Source organism: Micromonas commoda, chromosome 5 (assembly GCF_000090985.2).
Source record: "Micromonas commoda chromosome 5, complete sequence".
NCBI classification, from domain to species: domain Eukaryota; kingdom Viridiplantae; phylum Chlorophyta; class Mamiellophyceae; order Mamiellales; family Mamiellaceae; genus Micromonas; species Micromonas commoda.
The window spans coordinates 930,082-948,464 of record NC_013042.1 but is presented as its reverse complement, the minus strand read 5'-3'; the positions used below and the strand labels follow the sequence as shown (position 1 = coordinate 948,464).

Below are 18,383 nucleotides of genomic sequence, written 5' to 3'. Positions count from 1 at the left end.
GAGTCGACTCATGTTTTGAGATGATTTCCCGGCAAAATCTGATGCGCGGGAGACACGGGCAAGAGGTGACTCAAACACAGACAGAGAACGCGCGCCCTAGCCGCGGCGTAGGGTCGGGGAGGACCCGGGGTGGGCGACGAGAGCCGACGAGATGGACGTCAGTGATGCCTTCAGGGAGGCGGCGCACCGCGCGTACGCCTCCCAGAGCGGCATGACCCCGGATCGCGCGGACGCACTGGTGGCGCCCAGGGATATGCCCCCGCCCTCGGCGCGATCCCCGGTGCTGAAGAGCGCGCACGACACCCTTGTGCTGGTACGTGAGCTGCGGGCGTTCGTCACGCGACACCGCGCCGACTACCTGAGGGAGGGTAAGGACTCGGACACCGTCAGGGACGGCATCGAGTCCGAGGTGCGGCTCAGCGTGAAGGCGTGCCAGGCGCACATCACCATGCTCAAGTCCACCGTGCAGGAGGTGGAGGCTGGGAAGACGGAGGGCGTGCAGGGAGTCGCCCACATGCACGGCGTCGTCCTGATCCTCACCGAGTTTCTCCAGAGGGTCGCCGCGTCCTTCGACCAGTGCAGGGAGGTTCGGTTCAAGAAGGTGCTGGCGGCGGCGGAGCACCGGCGGAGGCGAGCGCCCCCCCGGCCGCCGACGCCGCCGAGGAGAAACGTGGAACCGACACCGGCGGCGTCCACGACCGAGACGATCGGCGACGAAAGCTCGATCGATCAGCAGCAGCGGCAGGCGCAGGCGCAGGTGCACGAGACGGAGGGCGATGCACTGGTGGATGAGCTGACGACCTTGGTGGAGCAGGTTCGGAAGGCGGAGGGTCAGGTTGCGGAGTTGTCGGCGCTGTCCTCTCTGTTTGCCACGCACGTGCAGGCGCAGGCAGCGCAGATCGAACAGCTGTACGCGCAGGCGGTGGAGAGCACACGGAACCTGGAGAGCGGGAACGTGCAGCTGAAGAAGACGATAAAGAGGCGCGGGGAAGGGTCGTTCATCGTCGGGATTGTGCTGTTCATAGCAACCTTCAGCCTCCTCTTCCTCGACTGGCTGCAGGGATAGTTTAGCCTACGATATCATCATCATGATTCGTTTAGCCGCAACGTTGTGCGCTATGTCGCCTATTCCATGGCTGCCGCGAAAGACTCGGGTTCCGGCGCCACGAACTGCATCGTACCCCTCGGCTCGTCGAAAGGCAGCGTCAGCTTGTGCGCGTGGAGGAACGTCCGAAAAGAATCGGTATCCTGGCTGTAAGCGTTGTCCCCCACGATTGGATGCCCGCTAAACTGCAGGTGCAACCGAATCTGGTGCCTCCTGCCCGTCACCGGCGTCACCTCCACCTTGCTCACGGGCACGCCCTCGAATTTGCCCCTCAAATTCAGCCTACCCCGCTTCAGCACCCTGAACCTTGTCTCGCACGCCTTCCCGTGCTCCGGGTCCACTCGCTCCCTGAACCCCTTCGGATCATCAGGGTCCCGTCCCATCGGGACATCCACCGTCCACTCGTCCTGCTCGGGGTGCCCGAATACGATCGCCAGGTAGGTCTTTCGCGCCCTTCTCTCTCTGAACAGCTTCGCTGCGGCCCCCGCGGCGCGTTTGTTCGACGCGGCTACCAGCACCCCCGAAGTGGCGTTGTCCAGCTGGTGACAAAAACGGACCGTGTCCCAGTCGGGGTACCGTCGCTCCAGCCAGTCCTCCACGCTCAGGTCGCCGGGATACTTTGGGGTGAAGCGGACCTTACCCGGCCAGCCCCTCGGCGTGTCCAGTCGCACGCACCACGGTTTGTTCACCACTGCGTAGTCAGCATCCTCGTGCACCAAGTGGAAGTCCCTCTCGAGCGATTGCGGTTGCCTGGCGATGCAGCTCGAGACGCTCTCCCCGTCGAGCCTGTCGTTGTCATCCAGGAACCTCAGGTAGTTTATCCGAGGTTGGACCTCATTCACCAGGTCATACCGCGTATCCACCTGTGGGTGCGCAGAGATCACGTCCCGCACCTGCTCGGGCGTCATGCCCGCGTTGGCCAACGTTTCGCGTAGATCCCGCCCTTCCACCCCTCCCCGTCTGATGTTGAGGCCCGCCGCATCCAGCCCGGGGTTCTCGGGACCCGGGTCATCGATCACCGTCGCGCGGGGATGGATCGGTCGCGTGCTCGTGTGACGCAGACCTCGCCATCGGGAGGCGAGATGGACTCGTGCCGCGAGGCGGAGCGCCATCGACAAACAAGGAACCTTCGTGCCTTGGTATCCTTTTATCTTGACGAGACCCGTCGAAGAGGAACAGCAGTCTTGGGCGCACGGGGCACGGCCGGCATGGGGCTTTGTTGCGGCGCGTCCCAGGCGCGCCGCGACCGGAGCGCGGACTACGAGGAGCGGAGGAAGCAGGAGCTCCTCGAGGCGCTGGGCGAGGGGTACAACGGCGAGCTGGACTTCGCCGAGTCCGAGACCGCGTCCGAGCTGCCGACGCCGGGGAGAGAATCCTACTCGGGCGAGGAGACCCCGAATCGTTCGCCGAGTCGCTCGGGAACGACGTCGCGCAGCTCGAGGGAGTCGCCGCAACGCTACGACTCCTCGTACCAGTCGTACGAGACGACGGAGTCGGACCGGACCGAGTCCATTCGCGCCGCCAGGGAGGCGGAGGCGAGGCAAGGGAGCGACGGGGGATTCACGGAATTGCGCGAGTGGTCAAGGGCGGGACGGCCGGCGTCCCCCGCGCGCGCGGTGCCGCCCGGGGCGGTTAACGTCTCCCCCGGTGCGAGACACTCGTCTCAGGGTGGGGTATCTCCGGGGCGCGCGCCGTTCGGCTGGGTGCGTCGCAGGGGAGAGCAGCCCGCGGGGGTAAGACCCGACGAATCGTTGACGCGTTTGGCGGGTGAGGCAGCATCTTATGAGGCCATCAGGGCGTCGCTCAACGTGGAGCAGGCGCTGGACCGGCCATTGGCGGAGTTTTTGGCGCCCGTGGACGCGGTAACCGCGTTCAAGGGTAAGAGGCACAACCTGTTCTCGCCGTATCAGGACATGCCGAAGAGCCTGCTGCTGCCGTACCAGAACTATCAAGCGTACGGGGTAGCGAAACGCTAATCACCGGTGACCCCACAGATACTTAGCGCGAGTAGCTCGCATTCAATTAGATTTACACCTAGCAGCTATCACGACTCGACGTCCGTCACCGCAACGCCGAGGCGAACTCCTCGTACAGGGCGTCGCCGTTTTTTAACGCTTCGGGTGCGGATGTTCGAGCTCGGCTTCGAGGCGCGAGGCCGGCGCCGGGACCCAGGCCGAGCGGCGATCCCCTAGCTGGAGCCGACGCGCGCGCCACCGATGCGACACCGCCTCGAGACACGGATCCTCCGCTCTTCATGACGCTGTGGGCCCCACCCTTGGACACCATCCCCGCCAGCATCTGACACTCCTCCTCTTTGATCTGACACTCCATGGAGAGTCGCGAGACGCTCGCGCGAAGCTCCTCAACCTCCTCGTCGCGTGACCGCTGGTTGCCAACCTCTAGGCTCTTGTTCCGTCTGCGCAGGGTGGACATACGCTGCTCCACCCTCAGGATCTCCTCCTCGAGCTTGCGGCGCTCCTTCCGTTCGGCGTCGCGCTCCGCAGCCGTCTCGGACAGCTTCTTGTTGATCTTGTCTATCTGGTGGTCCCGCTTCACCGTGCGCTCCAGCAGCTCGTTCTTGCGGTCTTTGAACCGCTTGAACTCCTCGTCGTTCTGTTCCTTCTCCGCGCGTAAAATCCTGAGCTCAGCCGCCAGCTGCTTCCTCTGCTCGCGCTCATTCTTCAGTTTCTCGCCAAGCTTGTCCTCCCTCTCCTGCGCCTCGTTGAGCAACTCCTCGGCGGCGGCGTAATTCTTGGAGACATCCTCCAACGCATCCTTCGTCGCCCTCAGCTCGTTCCTCGCGAACTCCTCTCCCTGCCTCGCGGTTTCCATCATCCGCTGGTAATCCGCACACTCCGTCTCCATATGCTTGTACGACCTCAGCAGCAGCAACAGGCGCTTGTCGCCCCGCCGCGCCTCCATCTCGAGCGCGTGCCAGCGGGTCTTGAGGCTCAGCGGCTGGCCGGCCGAGTTCTTGGGAGTTCTCGGGCGCTCGTTGGGGTCCGGGGAGTCGGTCAGGCGTTTGGCCACCGCCGCCGCCGTCTCGGTCACCTCGGCGGAGTTGGCCAGCTGCCGAGTCTTAAGGGTCGCGAGCGCCGATCGCTCCCGAGCGAGCTGGTTGACCCGCGCCTTCAGCTCCTCAACCTCCTGGTCCCTCCGCTGCAGCGCGGTCTCGAGGCGCCGAGCCCGGGCGTTGGCGTTGGTGACCTCCTCCTTGAGCACGCCCATGGGTCCCAAGCGCTCCTTTGGGGTGAGTCCCACCTTGTTGGCGGACTCGCCCGCTCTCAGCTTCTCCTCCACCGCGGCTGCGACCATCTTCCTCGCGCGCTCCTCGGCAGTCATGTTCGGGTTCTCCTCGTCCTCGTCGTACTCCCTGAGCGCGTCCAGAGTGCCGGGTTTCTTATTAGCTGACGCGCTCCACGCCACCCTCGTCTTCGGCGTCCCTCCCGCGGGCCTGAACACCGGCTTCGACCCGGCTTTGGACTTTGGCGACTTCTGCGAGCCCTTGGGCGCGGTGCCCTTCTCGGCGGATACGGGCAGGTCCCCGAGCCTCGCGAGCACCCGCTGGATGGCCTCGTCGTCCGAACCGGGGGGAAGGTTGTATTTGAGCAACAGATCCTCGGCGGTCTTTGCGCCGACCTTGCGCTCTGGGGTCGTCTCACCCGTCATCTCCCCCGGTTGTTAGTGCTTCGGGTTTTTGGCCGATTCTCGTGTGGGGCGATTTTATCTCGGAGCTGTGCGAGCGGCCGCTGGACCCGTTCGCGGGGGTTATCGGGGTTCGCGCCGAGCTCACGCCCGTCTCTCTACGCACGACCCCTATCGAAGGCGGCTCTCGATCTGGTGCCTAGCGCTGGGTGCTGTGGTCCCGTGGTGGCCAGCACCCGCGGCGTGTTGCCAAAAGTGTCCTCAGACTATTCCCCCCACTTTCGGTCCGGGCACGGCTTCGTACCACTCGACCAGCGCCACAACGCGGATTGGCAAGCTCGGATTGGCGCCAAACTGGATTTGAAAGTTGCTTTCGACAGAAGGGCACCCCAATCGCGTGAAAGAGGCGGGTGACCCAGCGCTCGCCGTTACAACAAGAGGCGCGTCCGGGTTATTCCGCGCGCGTACTCTGCGTAGTGGGGGGGAAGATAGGATGGCAATCATGGGGATGTCGACACCGACAAAAGATCGGCTGTGGATGGAGACGGAGACGGGCGGGATGTCCTCGCCGTCAACTCGGGATTTGGAATCCGAGGGAGCGGGTTTGTGCTCGCCCATGGGCGGACACCGCGTCGGGCCAGGGGATGACGACGAGCTGATGTGCCACGAACTCATGTGGAACAGTCGTGCGGCGAGTCAACACCACGTCGCGGCGTTGCCCGGCGCGCGCGAACCCATCCATCGCCGTGGCTCCGTACACGAGTTCCTCCGGGGCCGCGAGCTGGTGAGGCACGCGAGGAACACGCACAGGCGACCGGGGATCTCGGAATTCGTCCACGACGCGCGTCGACCGGGGTGTGGAATCATCCCAATCGTGCCCCCGCACACGGGCGTGGGTTCCCCACCGTTTGTCGCCAGGTTCGGGAGGTGCGATCGCGGCCAGAGGCTCCTCGCGATCGCGGACGAGGAGGGCGTCGTGACCATTGTTGACGCCGCGGGAAAACTCCCCGGGCTGGAGATTGACCCGGAGTTCCGACCGGAGCAACAATGGATCGCGCACGAGAACGCCATATTCGACGCGGCGTGGTGCCACGGCGACGGTCGATTGCTCACCGCGTCGGGGGATCAGTCCGTGCGGTTGTGGGACGTGGAGACCGCCGTGCCCTTCCGGTTCTTCCGCAGGCACAACGGCAGCGTCAAATCCGTGTGCGTCAGACCCGAGGGAGGCGGCGGCGGCGACGGGAACGGGGGGAGCGTCTTCGCGAGCTGCGGGAGGGACGGCACGATCGCGTTGTGGGACATGAGAGACTCGCGTAGAACGAGGGCGAGTTCCTCGGGGATCGCGCCGGGGCCCGAGGGGGAGCCGGCTTCGGCGCCGACGGCGGTGGTGGAACGCGCGCACGAACCCCCGGCGGCTATGGGCGGCGGGACGGCGCGGGGGTTTGGGGGGCGGGGGGGCGAGCGACGCGCGGTGACCAGGTCCCAGACCAACGTCGAGCTCGTGGACGCCGCCGTCGAGGAGTTCCCGGCGACGACGCGTCAGCGGCAGCAGCGACTGACTTCCTCGAGCAGGAACGAGTCCAGGAGCGTCCGGGGCGACGTTCAGCACAGCGTCACGTCCATCGCGTTCGCGCACGACGGACAGGTTCTGGTGTCCGCGGGCGCCGCCGACGGGCTGGTCAAGTTGTGGGACGTGAGGCAGCTGTCGCGCGGGTCGGCGCTGTGGGAGATCGCGGACGAGGACCCGCCGGAGCGCGCGGGCGGTAAGAACTGGTTCCGCGGCGACGGCGAGTCCGCGGCACCGACCAAGAGGCAGCGGCGCGGTCGCGGGGTCGTGGCGCTCGCCATGGCGCCCTGGGGCTCGTCGCGCATCGCCGCGGCGTACTCAGACTCTCACATCGCGGTGTTCGACCTGCACGGTCCGGCATCGGGTCCCCGGTGCCACCTCCGGGGTCACCAAGGGACGAGCTTCTACAACAAGCTCGCATTCAGCCCGGAGGGTACGCACGTGACCAGCGGATCGTGCGATCACCACGTGTACGTGTGGGAGGTCGACAGGCCGCTGGAGCCGCCCGCGGTGCTGAAAGGCCACGCGGGCGAGGTCGTCGCGGTTGACTGGTGTCCGAACGACTTCACGTGCCTCGCCTCGTGCGCCGACGACGACACCGCGAGGGTGTGGACCGTGGACCGATCCACCCTCCGAGACGCTGACCGAGACGGGGACGTCAGGGGCGAGGCCGGGGCGAGCGCGGGGCGCGGGGCGATGCACACGTCGAACAGCGATCGCGATTTCTTCAGGACTCCGGCACCCGCGACGCGTGATCGGACCCCCTCGACGCGGGGACTGCTCTCGGGTGGCGAGTGGCTGCGGCGCGCCGTGGAGGAGGGGCAGAGGTTGGACTTTGAGACCCCCATGCCAATCTTCAACGCGAGGGCGGCACCACCCGGCGTTGACGCGACGTGCGGTGATGAGTCGATGAACAAGGAGAACGTGGACATCAACGCCGGCGCGGCGGTGGCGCTCCTGACGCCCGGTCCCATCGCCGCGAGGACCCGAAGGAGCGCTCGCAGGCCGCTGCTCTCGGCGTCGCAGCGCAACTCGATCCTGTCATACTTCACGCCCACGCGCGGGGACCAGGGCGGGGAGGACTTCATGGACGTCGACGCCGATGACGAGTATTGATAGTGGTAGGAATAGGGTCCAACGCCCCTCGTGGGTGTGCAGACCCGCGCGACGACGAGAGTATTGACGGCTGACGGTCGTCATTTCTTTTTTAACTAGTTTCATTCTAGATGTTGCGCCTCCCTATGCCTCCTTTCTGACAGCCGCCACCTCGTCGACGATCTCCTGCGCCAGCATAGACACCGCCATGGCGTAGTTCGTCGACGGGTTGTACCTCATGATGGCGCGAAAGTTGCAGAGCGCAAGAAACGCCGGACCATCCTTCCCCTCCGGCATCAGCAGGACACTCTCGGCGCTCCGAGGCAGCCTAAGCGTGTTGTGAAGCGGCTTGACCCCGTTCCAAAGGAAGTAACTCGCCGGTTTAGGCGTCTTTCGTTCTCCCCACCACCCACCGATCACATCCTCCGGCAGCTGATCCCCCTCCACTGTCACCCTGAACCCCGCCGGCCTCACGTTTGGGTTCCATTCGCAGTACTGCTTCAAAAAGTTGGCCATCGAAGCAAACACATCCGGCAGCGACCGCCATATGTCGGCGCGTCCGTCGTCGTCCTTGTCCACCGCGTACCTGTGGAAGTTGGACGGCATGAACTGGCACTGTCCCAGCGCTCCCGCCCACGATCCCACCAAGTCTTCCGGGGGAACGTGACCCTCATCGATTATCCTAACCGCCTCGACGAGCTCGTTGCCAAAGTAATCCCCTTTCCAGTGCCGGTGCTCGAATCCAAGGGTGGCGAGCGCGCGAATGCAGTCGTGCTCACCCTGGAACCCGCCGAAGTGGCTCTCTATGCCCCATATGGCCACCAGTATCTCCGGCGGCACCCCGTACTCCCGTTCTACCTCGTTGAGGAGTTCGGCATGTTCAACCAGGAGCGCGGCGCCCTTAGTCACCCTGTCCTTGGACACCATCCTTCGCAGGTACGCCTCCACGCTGAGGTTCTTTTCCGGGTTCAGCACGTGCGAGGATGCCGTTTTCTCCACCACGGTCTCAGGTAACGGCTCCAGCTCGTTGAAGCACGACCCCACGGTCTCCTCGGATATCCCCCGCCTGATGCACTCCTCTCGGACACCGTCGAGCCACGCAGTGAACTCCCTCTGACGCGGGGTCAACTCGCGGACCGTGAGCGCCGGATGCGCGCCGGGTTCGATGGCGGGCAGGTCCTTCATGCTCTTCCACGTCGTCGCCGCGCGTGCCACCCCAGGTTGGGTCACCGTGCTCGCCACAAAAGGGGAGACCCAAGGCGCCGCGACAGTCGCGGCGCCCATCGCGATGCGCAACAGGGTCCTTCCCGAGCTCTTCGCGCCTCCTCGGGGCGCGTCGGGGGCGCCATCCGACGGGCTCACACACCGAATGCACGTCACTAACGATCGAATCGACCTCTGGCGCGGGCCGAACCCGGTTCTCCTCGTCGGTTCGGCCCCCCAGCGGGGCGAACACCCGAGCGCTTGACTCATCTTGTGTTGTGAAGTTTTGTGCCTGCAGCTTGACATCAGTGTTTTAGAGCAGTCCGCCCCAGTGCAAACGCGGCACGGCAAGTCGAGGACCAGCAGACCAGTCAACCACTCAGGAATATTTCGAAAAAATCAAGCCGCGTCATAAAAGTTGAAAGACTTGCGTGAAAAAGTTGGCGGTCCCTGGCTTTAACCGGGCGATTGCACGCGGTCGACACAGTGAAGAGCGTAAGGAACGCGCTCTCGTCAGTGCACAGGAGTCGCGAGCGGATCGCGAACTTGTCTGTGCGGGGAAAAGCGCGTCGCTCGAAAGCCGGGCACGTGTTTACGGGTTGTTTACGGCAACGAAGCAGCGAAAATGCAGAGTCTGATGGGAGCCGCGACCGGCGTCGAGATAGTGCCGGCACACACCTACGCGAGGCTTCGTTTCGACGATGCGGCGGATCAGGCGGTGCAGCACCTGGCTCTGGTCCTTCAGTCTCATCGTGGATCTCCCTACGAGGGCCAGTTCGTGTCGCAGGCCGAGCCCCGAGCGGGTACGTCTTTACGGCATTTTCCCGCGGATCCAGCCCAACACGGTGCTCCCGAGGAAAAAAAACCCTACGGGCGCGATCTTGGCCGCTGCGCGCGTCTCGCATCGACCCCGTCGGGATTTCCTCGCCGGCGAATCGATTCCATCACTGTTGCTCGATGGAATTGAGGGGTTTGCGCCGGGTCTCCCGTGCTTTGAAGTCCCCAGCGCCTCCCGATCTACACACCCGTGCTCACCCGATCACCCCCACGCTCCCCAAATCCCAGGCATGGGCTGCTCCCCTCCGCACATCGCCCTGCTCTCGGGGCTCGAGGGAACGGGTATGACTGGCAGGCAGATTACGGACGTGATGAGCTCCGTCGCGATTCAGTTCGGCCAGGTCCCTGGAAGGCTTCTTCCCCGCTGCAAGTGAGTCGTCGCGCCTCCCAGATCACGGGCCGAACAATCCCCCGATTCTCGCCGATGGCCCCCAAATCCCGCGCTTTTTTTAAGCCAATCCACCGCCCGACCCCGCTAACCTCCCCCATCCTTCCCCATCTCCTTCCCAGGGTGACGCAGAGTGGCTGCGTGCTCCTCGGCGTGGATTCGCCTGATGCGCTGCGTATCGCCCAGGCCCTGGCTCGCATGCTCCCTGGTGCGGACATGTACTACCCCAACCAGCGCCCCGATCAGCAGCACCTCACGCTGGGGCGATTCAACGGCAGCGACCCGGCCGGGTTCGCCGCCTGGCTCAGCGAGAGCCTCGCCGGACAGCTCAACCTGCTGCCCACCTTCACGGGCACCAGCGTGCAGCTCAGCGACGAGGTTCGGCCGTTCCCCAACTACCCGATCCCGCTGAAGGGTGGCGCCGGCGGCTTGGGGGGTATTGGCGCGCCAGGACTTAGCCTCGGCAACGGTAGCGGACTCGGGGGTGGGTTTGGTTCGGTCGGCGGTGGCTTCGATGCCCCCGTCAGCAGGCCCGCGGCTGCGGCGCCCATCGGCGGTTCTTTCGCCCCTATCGGCTCGGGACCCATCGGAGGCGGACCCATCGGAGGCGCTCCGATTGGCGCGCCCGTGCAGAAGCCCGTCGCTCCCATCGGCGCGGCTGCACCCATCGGAGCCGCGCCCGCCGCCCCCGCGCCCGTCGCGGCGCCCTCCCAGCCCCCCACGTATGCCTCGGCCATGGCGTCGGGCCTGGCTGCGGGCAAGGGCTCGTACGCGGCGGCTGGAGCGGCCAAGCCGGCGAGCCCCTCGCCCGCCGCGGCGGCGGCGGCCCAGTCCCCCGAGGCTCTGCTCTCCATGCTGCAGTCCTCCACCGCGGGTGCCGAGGGCGTCGGCGTGCTGGGCACCTCCGCGTCCGCGGCTACCGGGTACGTGCTTCGTCCCCAGGAGAGCGCGGCTTGGGCCCAGCGCCTGGCGCCGCTGGTGACGAACCTCCAGGGCGTCCTGTCCACGGTTGGCCCCCAGAAGTTTTGCCAGATGATGGACCGCGTGGCGAACCCCAACGACTGGAGCCTCGTGTCCGAGGTGAGCGCCGGTTTGCAGAGGGGCGCACGCCTCGAGGTTGTGCAGGACTCGGAGATTGCCGCCGCCATCGAGGCGAGCGCCGTCGCCGTCGCCAACACCGGCGCGCAGGTGCGCCTCAAGACGGTGGCTGTGGACCAGAGCGTCGTGGGCGCGCCGGGTCACAACAACACCGGATCACCGGTGATGGTGTGCCGCGTTGACCGCACGGTGGATCCCACCCCGGGCCTCACCCGCGTCGCCGCGTTTGCGCTCCACCTGGAGCCCGTGAGCCAGCTCTCGGCGGCGGAGCCCCCGTACCTCTGCCTGGTGTTTGCCTGGCTCGGCATGCGCCAAGCTCCCTCCTCCGCCGCGGCTGTGGTTGCCTCCGGCGAGGGCGGGTCCTCGGCGGCTGCCGCCTCTGCAGGCGGCTCGGGCGGCGGGTCCTCGGCGGCTGCCTCGGCTGGCGGCGGCGGTGGTGTCCGTCGTCCGGGTGACTGGACCTGCCCCGGGTGCCACGCTCACAACTTTGCGTCGCGCAGCGTGTGCTTCAAGTGCAAGAACGCCAAGGCTGGCGGTTCCGGTGGTGGGGGTGGCTTCTCCGGCGACGTCTCCAAGTCGTCCGAACCCGCGGGTGGTCCCACGGCGGGCAACTTCCGCCCCGGCGACTGGATCTGCACCGGCTGCCGCGCGCACAACTTTGCCTCCAGGTCTGCGTGCTTCAAGTGCAAGCAGCGCAAGTCCGGCGGTGAGCAGAGCTCGGCTGCGACGCAGTCCTCCTCGGGCGGGTCCGCTCCGGAGAACTTCAGGTCGGGTGACTGGATGTGCAACAACTGCCGGGCGCACAACTTTGCCTCTCGCGCGGCTTGCTTCAAGTGCTCCTCCAAGCCCCCGTAAAGGGCGTCGGCGCAGAGATTGACAGCACAGTTGACAACACCTGGTCTTGAACTCGCGCGACGCGAGGGCGAGACCGAATCAAGAAGACATGAAAAATACACATAAACAGTGAAGAGAAGAGGGTTGGAAGAGGGTGCAGAGGGTGCTACGAGGGTGGGTGTGTTTCAGTATGTGTGAAATAGGGAAGGAGGTCGACGCGGAGTCGGTCTCTCTTCGGGTAGCTGAAAAACGTAATTCGACTCGACGCAGTTTGAAGGAATACTCGTTTGTTACACCGCCCACTATCTATAGGAACTCACTGGTAGAAGCTGAACTCGTCGCCCGGCTTGCGCACACTGCTCTTGTACCCCTTCTCGAAGTCCTTGGGCATGACAACATAGCGGTTCTTGCGCACCGCCTGCAGTCCAGCCTCCTGGCAGATTGCCCGGATATCCGCCGCGCTGATCTTGTCGGGCCTGGACACGTAGTCCTCCAGGTCGACCTCGTCCGAGAGATTCATCTTCGCCGTGCACACCTGGAACACCAGCCGCTTCTGCCTCCTGTCCGGCGCCGGGCACTCGATCTTGCGATCCAGGCGGCCGGGGCGTAGGAGCGCCGGGTCGAGCGTGTCTGCCCGGTTTGTCGCCATGATCACCTTCACGTTCACCGTCTGGTCGAACCCGTCCATCTGGTTGAGGAGCTCCATGAGAATGCGCTGCACCTCGCGGTCGGCACCCGTGTGCGCGTCGAAGCGAGCGGTGGCGATGGAGTCAACCTCGTCAATGAAGATGATGGCGGGGGCGTTTTCCTTGGCAAGCCTGAACACGTCCCTCACCATCCTGGGGCCCTCGCCCAGGTACTTCTGCACAAACTCCGATCCCACGACGCGGATGAAAGCGGCGGTGGTGTGATGCGCCACAGCCTTGGCGAGCATCGTTTTGCCGGTACCCGGGGGACCGTAAAGGAGCACGCCTCTGGGCGGGTCGATGCCGATCTGTCGGTACAGGTCAAAGTGCGTCAGGGGCAGCTCGACAGCCTCGCGAATCTCCTGCTTCTGCACGTCCATGCCTCCGACGTCGCTGTACTTTACGTCCGGTCGCTCGGCATCGCTCAGCAGGGAGATGGACGAGTCAGCCTCCGGCGGCAGGATGTCCACCAGCGCGTTGGAGTGGCGGTGGAGCGCGACGGATGACGAGGGCTTGAGCAGCTCGCGGTTCAGAGTCGAGAGGATGCGGACGTAGTAGTTGGACCCCGTGGTGGACGATACGATCCCCGCGTTCTCGTCCACCATCTCCAGGAACTGTCCGATCACCAGAGGCACGGCCTGGATGCGCTTCACCTCCTCCTGCGCGCGCAGCAGCTCGATCTTGAGGTTCTTCTGCTCATCCTTGACGTACTCCTCCTGGATCTCCACAAACTCGAGCTCCCTCTGGAGCTCCTTTAGCCGAGAGTACAGGTCCTCCTCGCTCTCTCCGGGACCGTCCTTGGGCATGGTGACGACCACCTTCTCCACATCCACAGCCTGCGATGTGGGTTGGGAGTGGGGCGGGAAAAGTCAGGGTGGTGGAACGGAAAAAGAGAACCGGGCGGATAGAGATCAAAAAAGGCCCGTTGTGCGACGCCCGTGGGAGCCGGCGAGGTGTCAGATCCCGTATGCGGGCGAACCCAGGAGAGTCGCAGGGTGCCGCTGATGGCCCTCAATGCGTCCGGGAGCGATAAAACGCCGCGCGCGCGCCTCGTTCGCCTCTCCCGGACCCCCCGCGCGGTCTCAGATCTGGACCAGCCGGGGGCAACAGGGGTACCCCCTGCTCTTGCGCTCCAACTTAGGGTTGCCCCCGGGGGAGCGCCGCGAAACGCATCAGGGTCGCGAGCGGAACGTACCATGGGCTGCGATTCTTTTCCAGCGGCATTTGCACTGCTCCTTCTGGTGGAGACCATCTTTCCTCCCCCCCTCGCGCGAGATCTGGCGTCCCTCGCGCTGAACAACAGTGCGCGACAGGTGTCTTGACGAGAGAGAGTTTTCGAATCCGGCAGTTTGGGTTTGCACCAGCGCGGCATTTGCAGGGCCAGTTCCAGTCCTCGACGGGACCTTTTTTCCCAGTCTATTTCAGGGTCTATTTGACCTGTTGACTGGGGTTCGTGTGTCGTGTCGGATTAATAACCACCTGGGGGCTTTCGCCCCCAGTGATGAACGCGAAACCTCGGATAGCCGACCCTCTGCTGGACGACGCAGCGCCGGACGAGGTGTCGGTCGAGATGCAGGGGCCGGGATACACCCCGCTGCGGCCGCGGAGGATGAGCCTCATGACTCATACCCTCGCGCGGGCTGCGAAGATCGGCACGGCCTTTCCCTCATTCGCGAACGTGCCCGACTTCCCCATCACAACATTCTTCTTCATGGACGAGGCTCCGAACGACGCGGACCTGATCGAGACGCTCAAAAAGGTGATGTCGTTTGACAGGCTGCGGTGCGTGGTGATGGGGGAGAAGACGTTCGAGTGGGAGGTCGTCGCGGACATGGAGCAGAAGCTCGCATCCCACGTCACGCGGGCCCAGGTCTCGTCGGAGCTGGAGTTACGCGCCAAGATGGACGCGCTCATTCTGGAGCCGCTCGACGCGAGCAGGCCGTTGTGGGACGTCACCGTGGTCACGCTCGCGCCCGGGGCCACGTGGACGGACTCACCCGGGGGACCGGGCAGGAAACCCCCGATGGTGTGCGTGCGCCTGAGCCACACCATCGGCGACGGCATCAGTCTTGTGAACGTGCTCAACGAGGCGTGCGTGTCCGAGGACGGGTCACCGGTGAGGACGGTCAACTTTCAGCGCCGGCCCAACCCAAAGGTGTGGGACTGGAGCACGCTCTCGCCTGTGAACATTCTCACGCAGATCGCCAACCTCATCTGGTACATCCTCAAGTGCGTCTACGCCGTGCTGAGGGCGCTGGTCACCCCTTTCGGACCGCACGACTCCAAGACGGCGTTTTGCGATACCAAAACAAAGGTGGTGTACTCGGGCAAAAGGACGCTCGTGACCTGCCCGTCTTTCAAGCTGGCCGACATCCGGGAGGTCAAGACGCAGATGGGATGCACGGTGAACGACGTGGTGTGCGCGTGCTTGGCGGGGGCGCTGCACAAGTATCAGGTGCACCGGGGCGACCCCGCAGCGGAGCGCAGGCCGCTGGTTCGCGCCGCCGTGCCCTACGCGTTCCCGAGGAAGAACCCCGCGGAACTCACCAACTCGTGGACGTTCGTCTCGCTGCCCTTCTTCCTAGGTCCCATGGACATCAAGGACAGGCTGGCCAAGACGAAGAGGAGGTGCGACGACATGAAGCGCTCACCCGAGGCTCACGTCATCGCCGGTATCAACACCGTCGCCGGGAAGCTACTCGGCGCCAAGTTCCAGAGCCAGACCATCTACGACTTCATGTCCAGGCACAGCATGGTGTTCACAAACGTACCGGGACCCACCGCGCCCGTCGTGCTGTTCGGTCAGAAGGTTAATGACTTCCTGTTCGGGATGGGCAACCTCGTGAACCAGGTGAGCGTGATCTCTTACGATGGTGTCATGACCTTGAGCCTGGTGGTGGACCCGGACGCGGTGCCCGACGCGCACATGATCGGAAAGTTCTTCCAGGAGGAACTCGACAACCTCTGCGCCAAGCTGCTCTGATACGCGAATCTTGAACGATTAGTCTGTTGTTTGTCGTGAATGCATTACACAGTTACTTCAAAACCCAAACCCAACCCAGCCAAACCGCGCACGTGTCCCACGACACACGCCGCGAGACCCTCCCTCACCAAACCCGCCGCTCCTTCCTTCGGGTCCCCGGTTAGGTACCCGTACCCACCTTCGAGCACGGACACCACTCTGGCATTGGACGAACCCGCCGCCCCGCACAGGCAGGCTGTCATCTCCTCGTAGTCGTCAGGCTGCAGGTTGATTCCCGCGAGACGCTTCCCTGTCTTGTCCACGCCCATGTTGCCCACGTCGTGATTCGCCGCGTCGAACCCAGCGCTAATTATCAACAGGTCGGGTTTGAACGCGCGCAGCGGGGGTAACACTCGCTCGCGCAGGCGTTTCATCCACTCCCCCCGTCCCCCCTGAGGGTTTGCAGCCGCCGCGGCAGCCTCCGCCACCTTTGCCGAGGTGAGCGACTTACCGCTGCCGTCCAGCTCGTCGTCGCGGTTCTTCTTCGGCGCGGACCTCGCGCGACCCCCGCTCGCGGATACACTGCCACGCCCGCCGGCGCCCGCTCCCGTCCACATGGGTGGCACGCACACGTTGACGATGTTGTGGTGAAGGTCGTCCCGCGTCCCGGTGCCTGGATAAAACTCGATGGAACTGGCAGCGCCGTCGTCTGCGAGGTGGATGCTCGCGAAGAAGAGGTCCGAATCATCAGCGCCGCTCGCGGCTCTCGCACCAGCCTTGCGATGCTTCGCGTGCCAGGCTCGGGCGATCTCTTCCGTGCCGTTGCCGTGGTGCACGTCGAAGTCCACCACGGCTACCCTTTTGCATAGACGCCCCTGGTTTCCTTCGAGAGCATGAAGTGCACCTGAAGAAGAGGGGGAAGAATGAGTCAGCGCCGGCGGTCTAGCTGGGGTGATTGGGATGTTCGATCCGTATCTGTCCGAGGGCGACGTGATCTTCGCGCCACCAGGTTATCAGAGACCGACTAAATGTCGGGAGAGCGAACGACGGTTCGACGGCAACCGCTGACCCCGGCGTAGATTTCTGGCCGGCATCCGCAGCACCAACTCTCCCAGTGTGTCGAGGAGGGATTACGAAACGTCGGAGGACCACTCACCTATCATGGCGTTGTTGACGATCGAGAACCCGCTGCTCGGAGCCCCGGCGGTGGCGCCGTCCACACCGGCGTGGTGACCCGGCGGGCGCACGCACACAAACGCCGTGCGTGAGTGTCCCTTCAGCACGCTCTCCACGGCGTGAACGACACCGCCCGCGGCTCTCAGGGCCGCGGCCATGGTTCCGGGGCTGAAGAATGTGTCGCTGAACTCAGCCTTCTTTTGTTTGGCCTGGGGCAATCCCTTGAAGCCCTGGTAGTACGGGGTAAACGCCACGGGAGTGTTTGCCACCTGCTCCCCCAGCTGGGTAATGACGGAGATGTACTCCTCGCTGTGACACCGCAGGAGGTGCTCCTTGCTAGCCTGGTCGAATTCGGTGGACACCAGGAGCTCGTCGGCGGAGAGCGACCCGATCGTCGCGCCTTTCGCGATGAAGGCGAGGATGGCGCTGATGCGTTCGGGTGATTCCTGATGCGGCTTGAAGGAGATGTGCCTGCCGCAGTCCTCGTGATGCAGCAGCAACACCCGGAGCTGGGGCGCCGCGTTCAGCAGCGCCAATCGCACGGCGGCTCGCACCTTGGAGCGTTTACCCTGCGACACCTTGGACGCCACTAGAGCGAGAATCCCCACGCCGTCGACGTTGACCGCCAAGGGATCCGCACCGGCGGTGAGGAGACTCAGGCAGCAATCCAACTGTCCGGCGCTCGCCGCTGCCATCAGGGGCGTCTCTCCCGTCTCCGCCGCCCTCGCATCCACGGCGCGTCCTCCCTCCCACTTCGCCATCGTCGTTAGCGCCGCCCAATTACCCTGCTGTGCCGCCCAGTGCAGCGGTGTCAGATTGCTGGACAACACGAGGGGTGACGCCCCGTGTTCCAGCAACAGAGCCGTCAACTCCGCTGCCACAGCAGGATCCGCCAGCGCCGCCGCCACCGCGAGTGCAGTGTTCCCGTGCTCGTTGCGGGTATCAACGGGGCCCCGCTTCACGCCGTCGACACCTGCGCTCGATCGATCGCTATCCCTCTTGGGAATCGAAGGAAGTCGTGCGAGCTCGCCGGCGAACCTGTGTTTGTTCTGTATGCCTGGCCTGACTGGATTTTCGCCATCCTCCGTCGCTTCGTTCGCCCCTGGCCCAGCGTCGGCAGCGTCCCCGACCTGATCGCACGGCGGCTCCCTCGACGCGCTCCCTGGTCCGAGGATGTCGCTGACTGGCCTCGGAGGCCACTGCGGGGTGGAAACGGATTTGCCTTCGCGGTCCAGCCCTTCCTCCGATGGAAGCGGCGCGTGCACGTCGAGCCACACTTGCACCTCCTCAACTTTTCCCGCGGCCACGGCCGCATGCAGCGGCAGAACGCTGATCGCAGTGGCGGGGGTGACAGGTGGCATCTGATCGTTGCCAGTCTCATGAGATTCCAAGCTCCGAGCGCTGCCGGGCCTATCCCTGCATGGGTTGAATTGGGAGAGAAATCATGTGTGAGATGGTTGTTAAGTACTCGACCGGTCTCAATACCAGGCGAGGGGTGGCCAGAGGCGGGTACTCACTCGGAAGGGGTGCCTGGATTCGATTGTGGAATGTTGATGTGAAGCCCCAGGCGCGGAAGGCTCGGCATCCGTCGCGCGGCGGGAGGCGCGGGAGGAGGCATCTCCAAGGCTCCTTCACGGTGGTCGGACTTTGAGCTGAGCTCGCCGGAGCCCATCCTTTCCGTTTCAGTCCCTTCCGTTCCCCGCGGCGCCGTATCCAACGTGGGCGGTGCACCATCCGACGGGGCTTCAGCCTGAACCGTCTCAGCCTCCACCGCGGGGACCGGGCCC

The 18,383-nt window shown here is 64.8% G+C and overlaps 11 protein-coding genes across 11 annotated transcripts; 6 read left to right on the top strand and 5 right to left on the bottom strand.

Moving 5' to 3' along the window:
* Window positions 1-151: 151 nt before the first annotated feature.
* On the top strand, window positions 152-1,066 carry MICPUN_82213 (predicted protein; the record flags this gene model as incomplete). Its single annotated transcript, XM_002502534.1, has 1 exon — window positions 152-1,066. The coding sequence occupies one exon, from the start codon at window positions 152-154 to the stop codon at window positions 1,064-1,066; it is 915 nt and encodes a 304-aa protein (XP_002502580.1).
* A 59-nt stretch (window positions 1,067-1,125) lies between these two features.
* MICPUN_58721 (pseudouridine synthase) lies at window positions 1,126-2,217 on the bottom strand (the record flags this gene model as incomplete). Its single annotated transcript, XM_002502159.1, has 1 exon — window positions 1,126-2,217. One exon carries the CDS (start codon window positions 2,215-2,217, stop codon window positions 1,126-1,128), a length of 1,092 nt encoding a protein of 363 aa, XP_002502205.1.
* A 96-nt stretch (window positions 2,218-2,313) lies between these two features.
* MICPUN_58720 (predicted protein) lies at window positions 2,314-3,081 on the top strand (the record flags this gene model as incomplete). Its single annotated transcript, XM_002502533.1, has 1 exon — window positions 2,314-3,081. One exon carries the CDS (start codon window positions 2,314-2,316, stop codon window positions 3,079-3,081), a length of 768 nt encoding a protein of 255 aa, XP_002502579.1.
* Window positions 3,082-3,105: 24 nt separating this feature from the next.
* On the bottom strand, window positions 3,106-4,531 carry MICPUN_108301 (predicted protein). The gene has a single exon (XM_002502158.1). The coding sequence runs from the start codon at window positions 4,445-4,447 to the stop codon at window positions 3,167-3,169; it is 1,281 nt and encodes a 426-aa protein (XP_002502204.1). The 5' UTR covers window positions 4,448-4,531; the 3' UTR covers window positions 3,106-3,166.
* A 721-nt stretch (window positions 4,532-5,252) lies between these two features.
* Window positions 5,253-7,536, top strand: MICPUN_58718 (predicted protein; the record flags this gene model as incomplete). The annotated part of the gene is made up of 1 exon (XM_002502532.1): window positions 5,253-7,536. One exon carries the CDS (start codon window positions 5,253-5,255, stop codon window positions 7,431-7,433), a length of 2,181 nt encoding a protein of 726 aa, XP_002502578.1. The 3' UTR covers window positions 7,434-7,536.
* Window positions 7,537-7,556: 20 nt separating this feature from the next.
* Window positions 7,557-8,885, bottom strand: MICPUN_58717 (glycoside hydrolase family 103 protein; the record flags this gene model as incomplete). Its single annotated transcript, XM_002502157.1, has 1 exon — window positions 7,557-8,885. One exon carries the CDS (start codon window positions 8,883-8,885, stop codon window positions 7,557-7,559), a length of 1,329 nt encoding a protein of 442 aa, XP_002502203.1.
* A 355-nt stretch (window positions 8,886-9,240) lies between these two features.
* MICPUN_58716 (predicted protein) lies at window positions 9,241-9,582 on the top strand (the record flags this gene model as incomplete). The annotated part of the gene is made up of 1 exon (XM_002502531.1): window positions 9,241-9,582. The coding sequence occupies one exon, from the start codon at window positions 9,241-9,243 to the stop codon at window positions 9,580-9,582; it is 342 nt and encodes a 113-aa protein (XP_002502577.1).
* Window positions 9,583-10,641: 1,059 nt separating this feature from the next.
* MICPUN_108300 (predicted protein) lies at window positions 10,642-12,050 on the top strand. The gene has a single exon (XM_002502530.1). The coding sequence runs from the start codon at window positions 10,693-10,695 to the stop codon at window positions 11,791-11,793; it is 1,101 nt and encodes a 366-aa protein (XP_002502576.1). The 5' UTR covers window positions 10,642-10,692; the 3' UTR covers window positions 11,794-12,050.
* On the bottom strand, window positions 12,046-13,750 carry MICPUN_108299 (predicted protein). The gene is made up of 2 exons (XM_002502156.1): window positions 13,654-13,750; window positions 12,046-13,294 (listed from the first exon to the last, which is right to left on the bottom strand). The coding sequence occupies exons 1-2, from the start codon at window positions 13,708-13,710 to the stop codon at window positions 12,089-12,091; spliced, it is 1,263 nt and encodes a 420-aa protein (XP_002502202.1). The 5' UTR covers window positions 13,711-13,750; the 3' UTR covers window positions 12,046-12,088.
* A 560-nt stretch (window positions 13,751-14,310) lies between these two features.
* On the top strand, window positions 14,311-15,500 carry MICPUN_108298 (predicted protein). Its single transcript, XM_002502529.1, has one exon. It carries the CDS (start codon window positions 14,359-14,361, stop codon window positions 15,439-15,441), a length of 1,083 nt encoding a protein of 360 aa, XP_002502575.1. The 5' UTR covers window positions 14,311-14,358; the 3' UTR covers window positions 15,442-15,500.
* A 1,050-nt stretch (window positions 15,501-16,550) lies between these two features.
* On the bottom strand, window positions 16,551-17,957 carry MICPUN_100609 (histone deacetylase; the record flags this gene model as incomplete). Its single annotated transcript, XM_002502155.1, has 1 exon — window positions 16,551-17,957. One exon carries the CDS (start codon window positions 17,955-17,957, stop codon window positions 16,551-16,553), a length of 1,407 nt encoding a protein of 468 aa, XP_002502201.1.
* Between the last annotated feature and the right edge of the window lie 426 nt (window positions 17,958-18,383).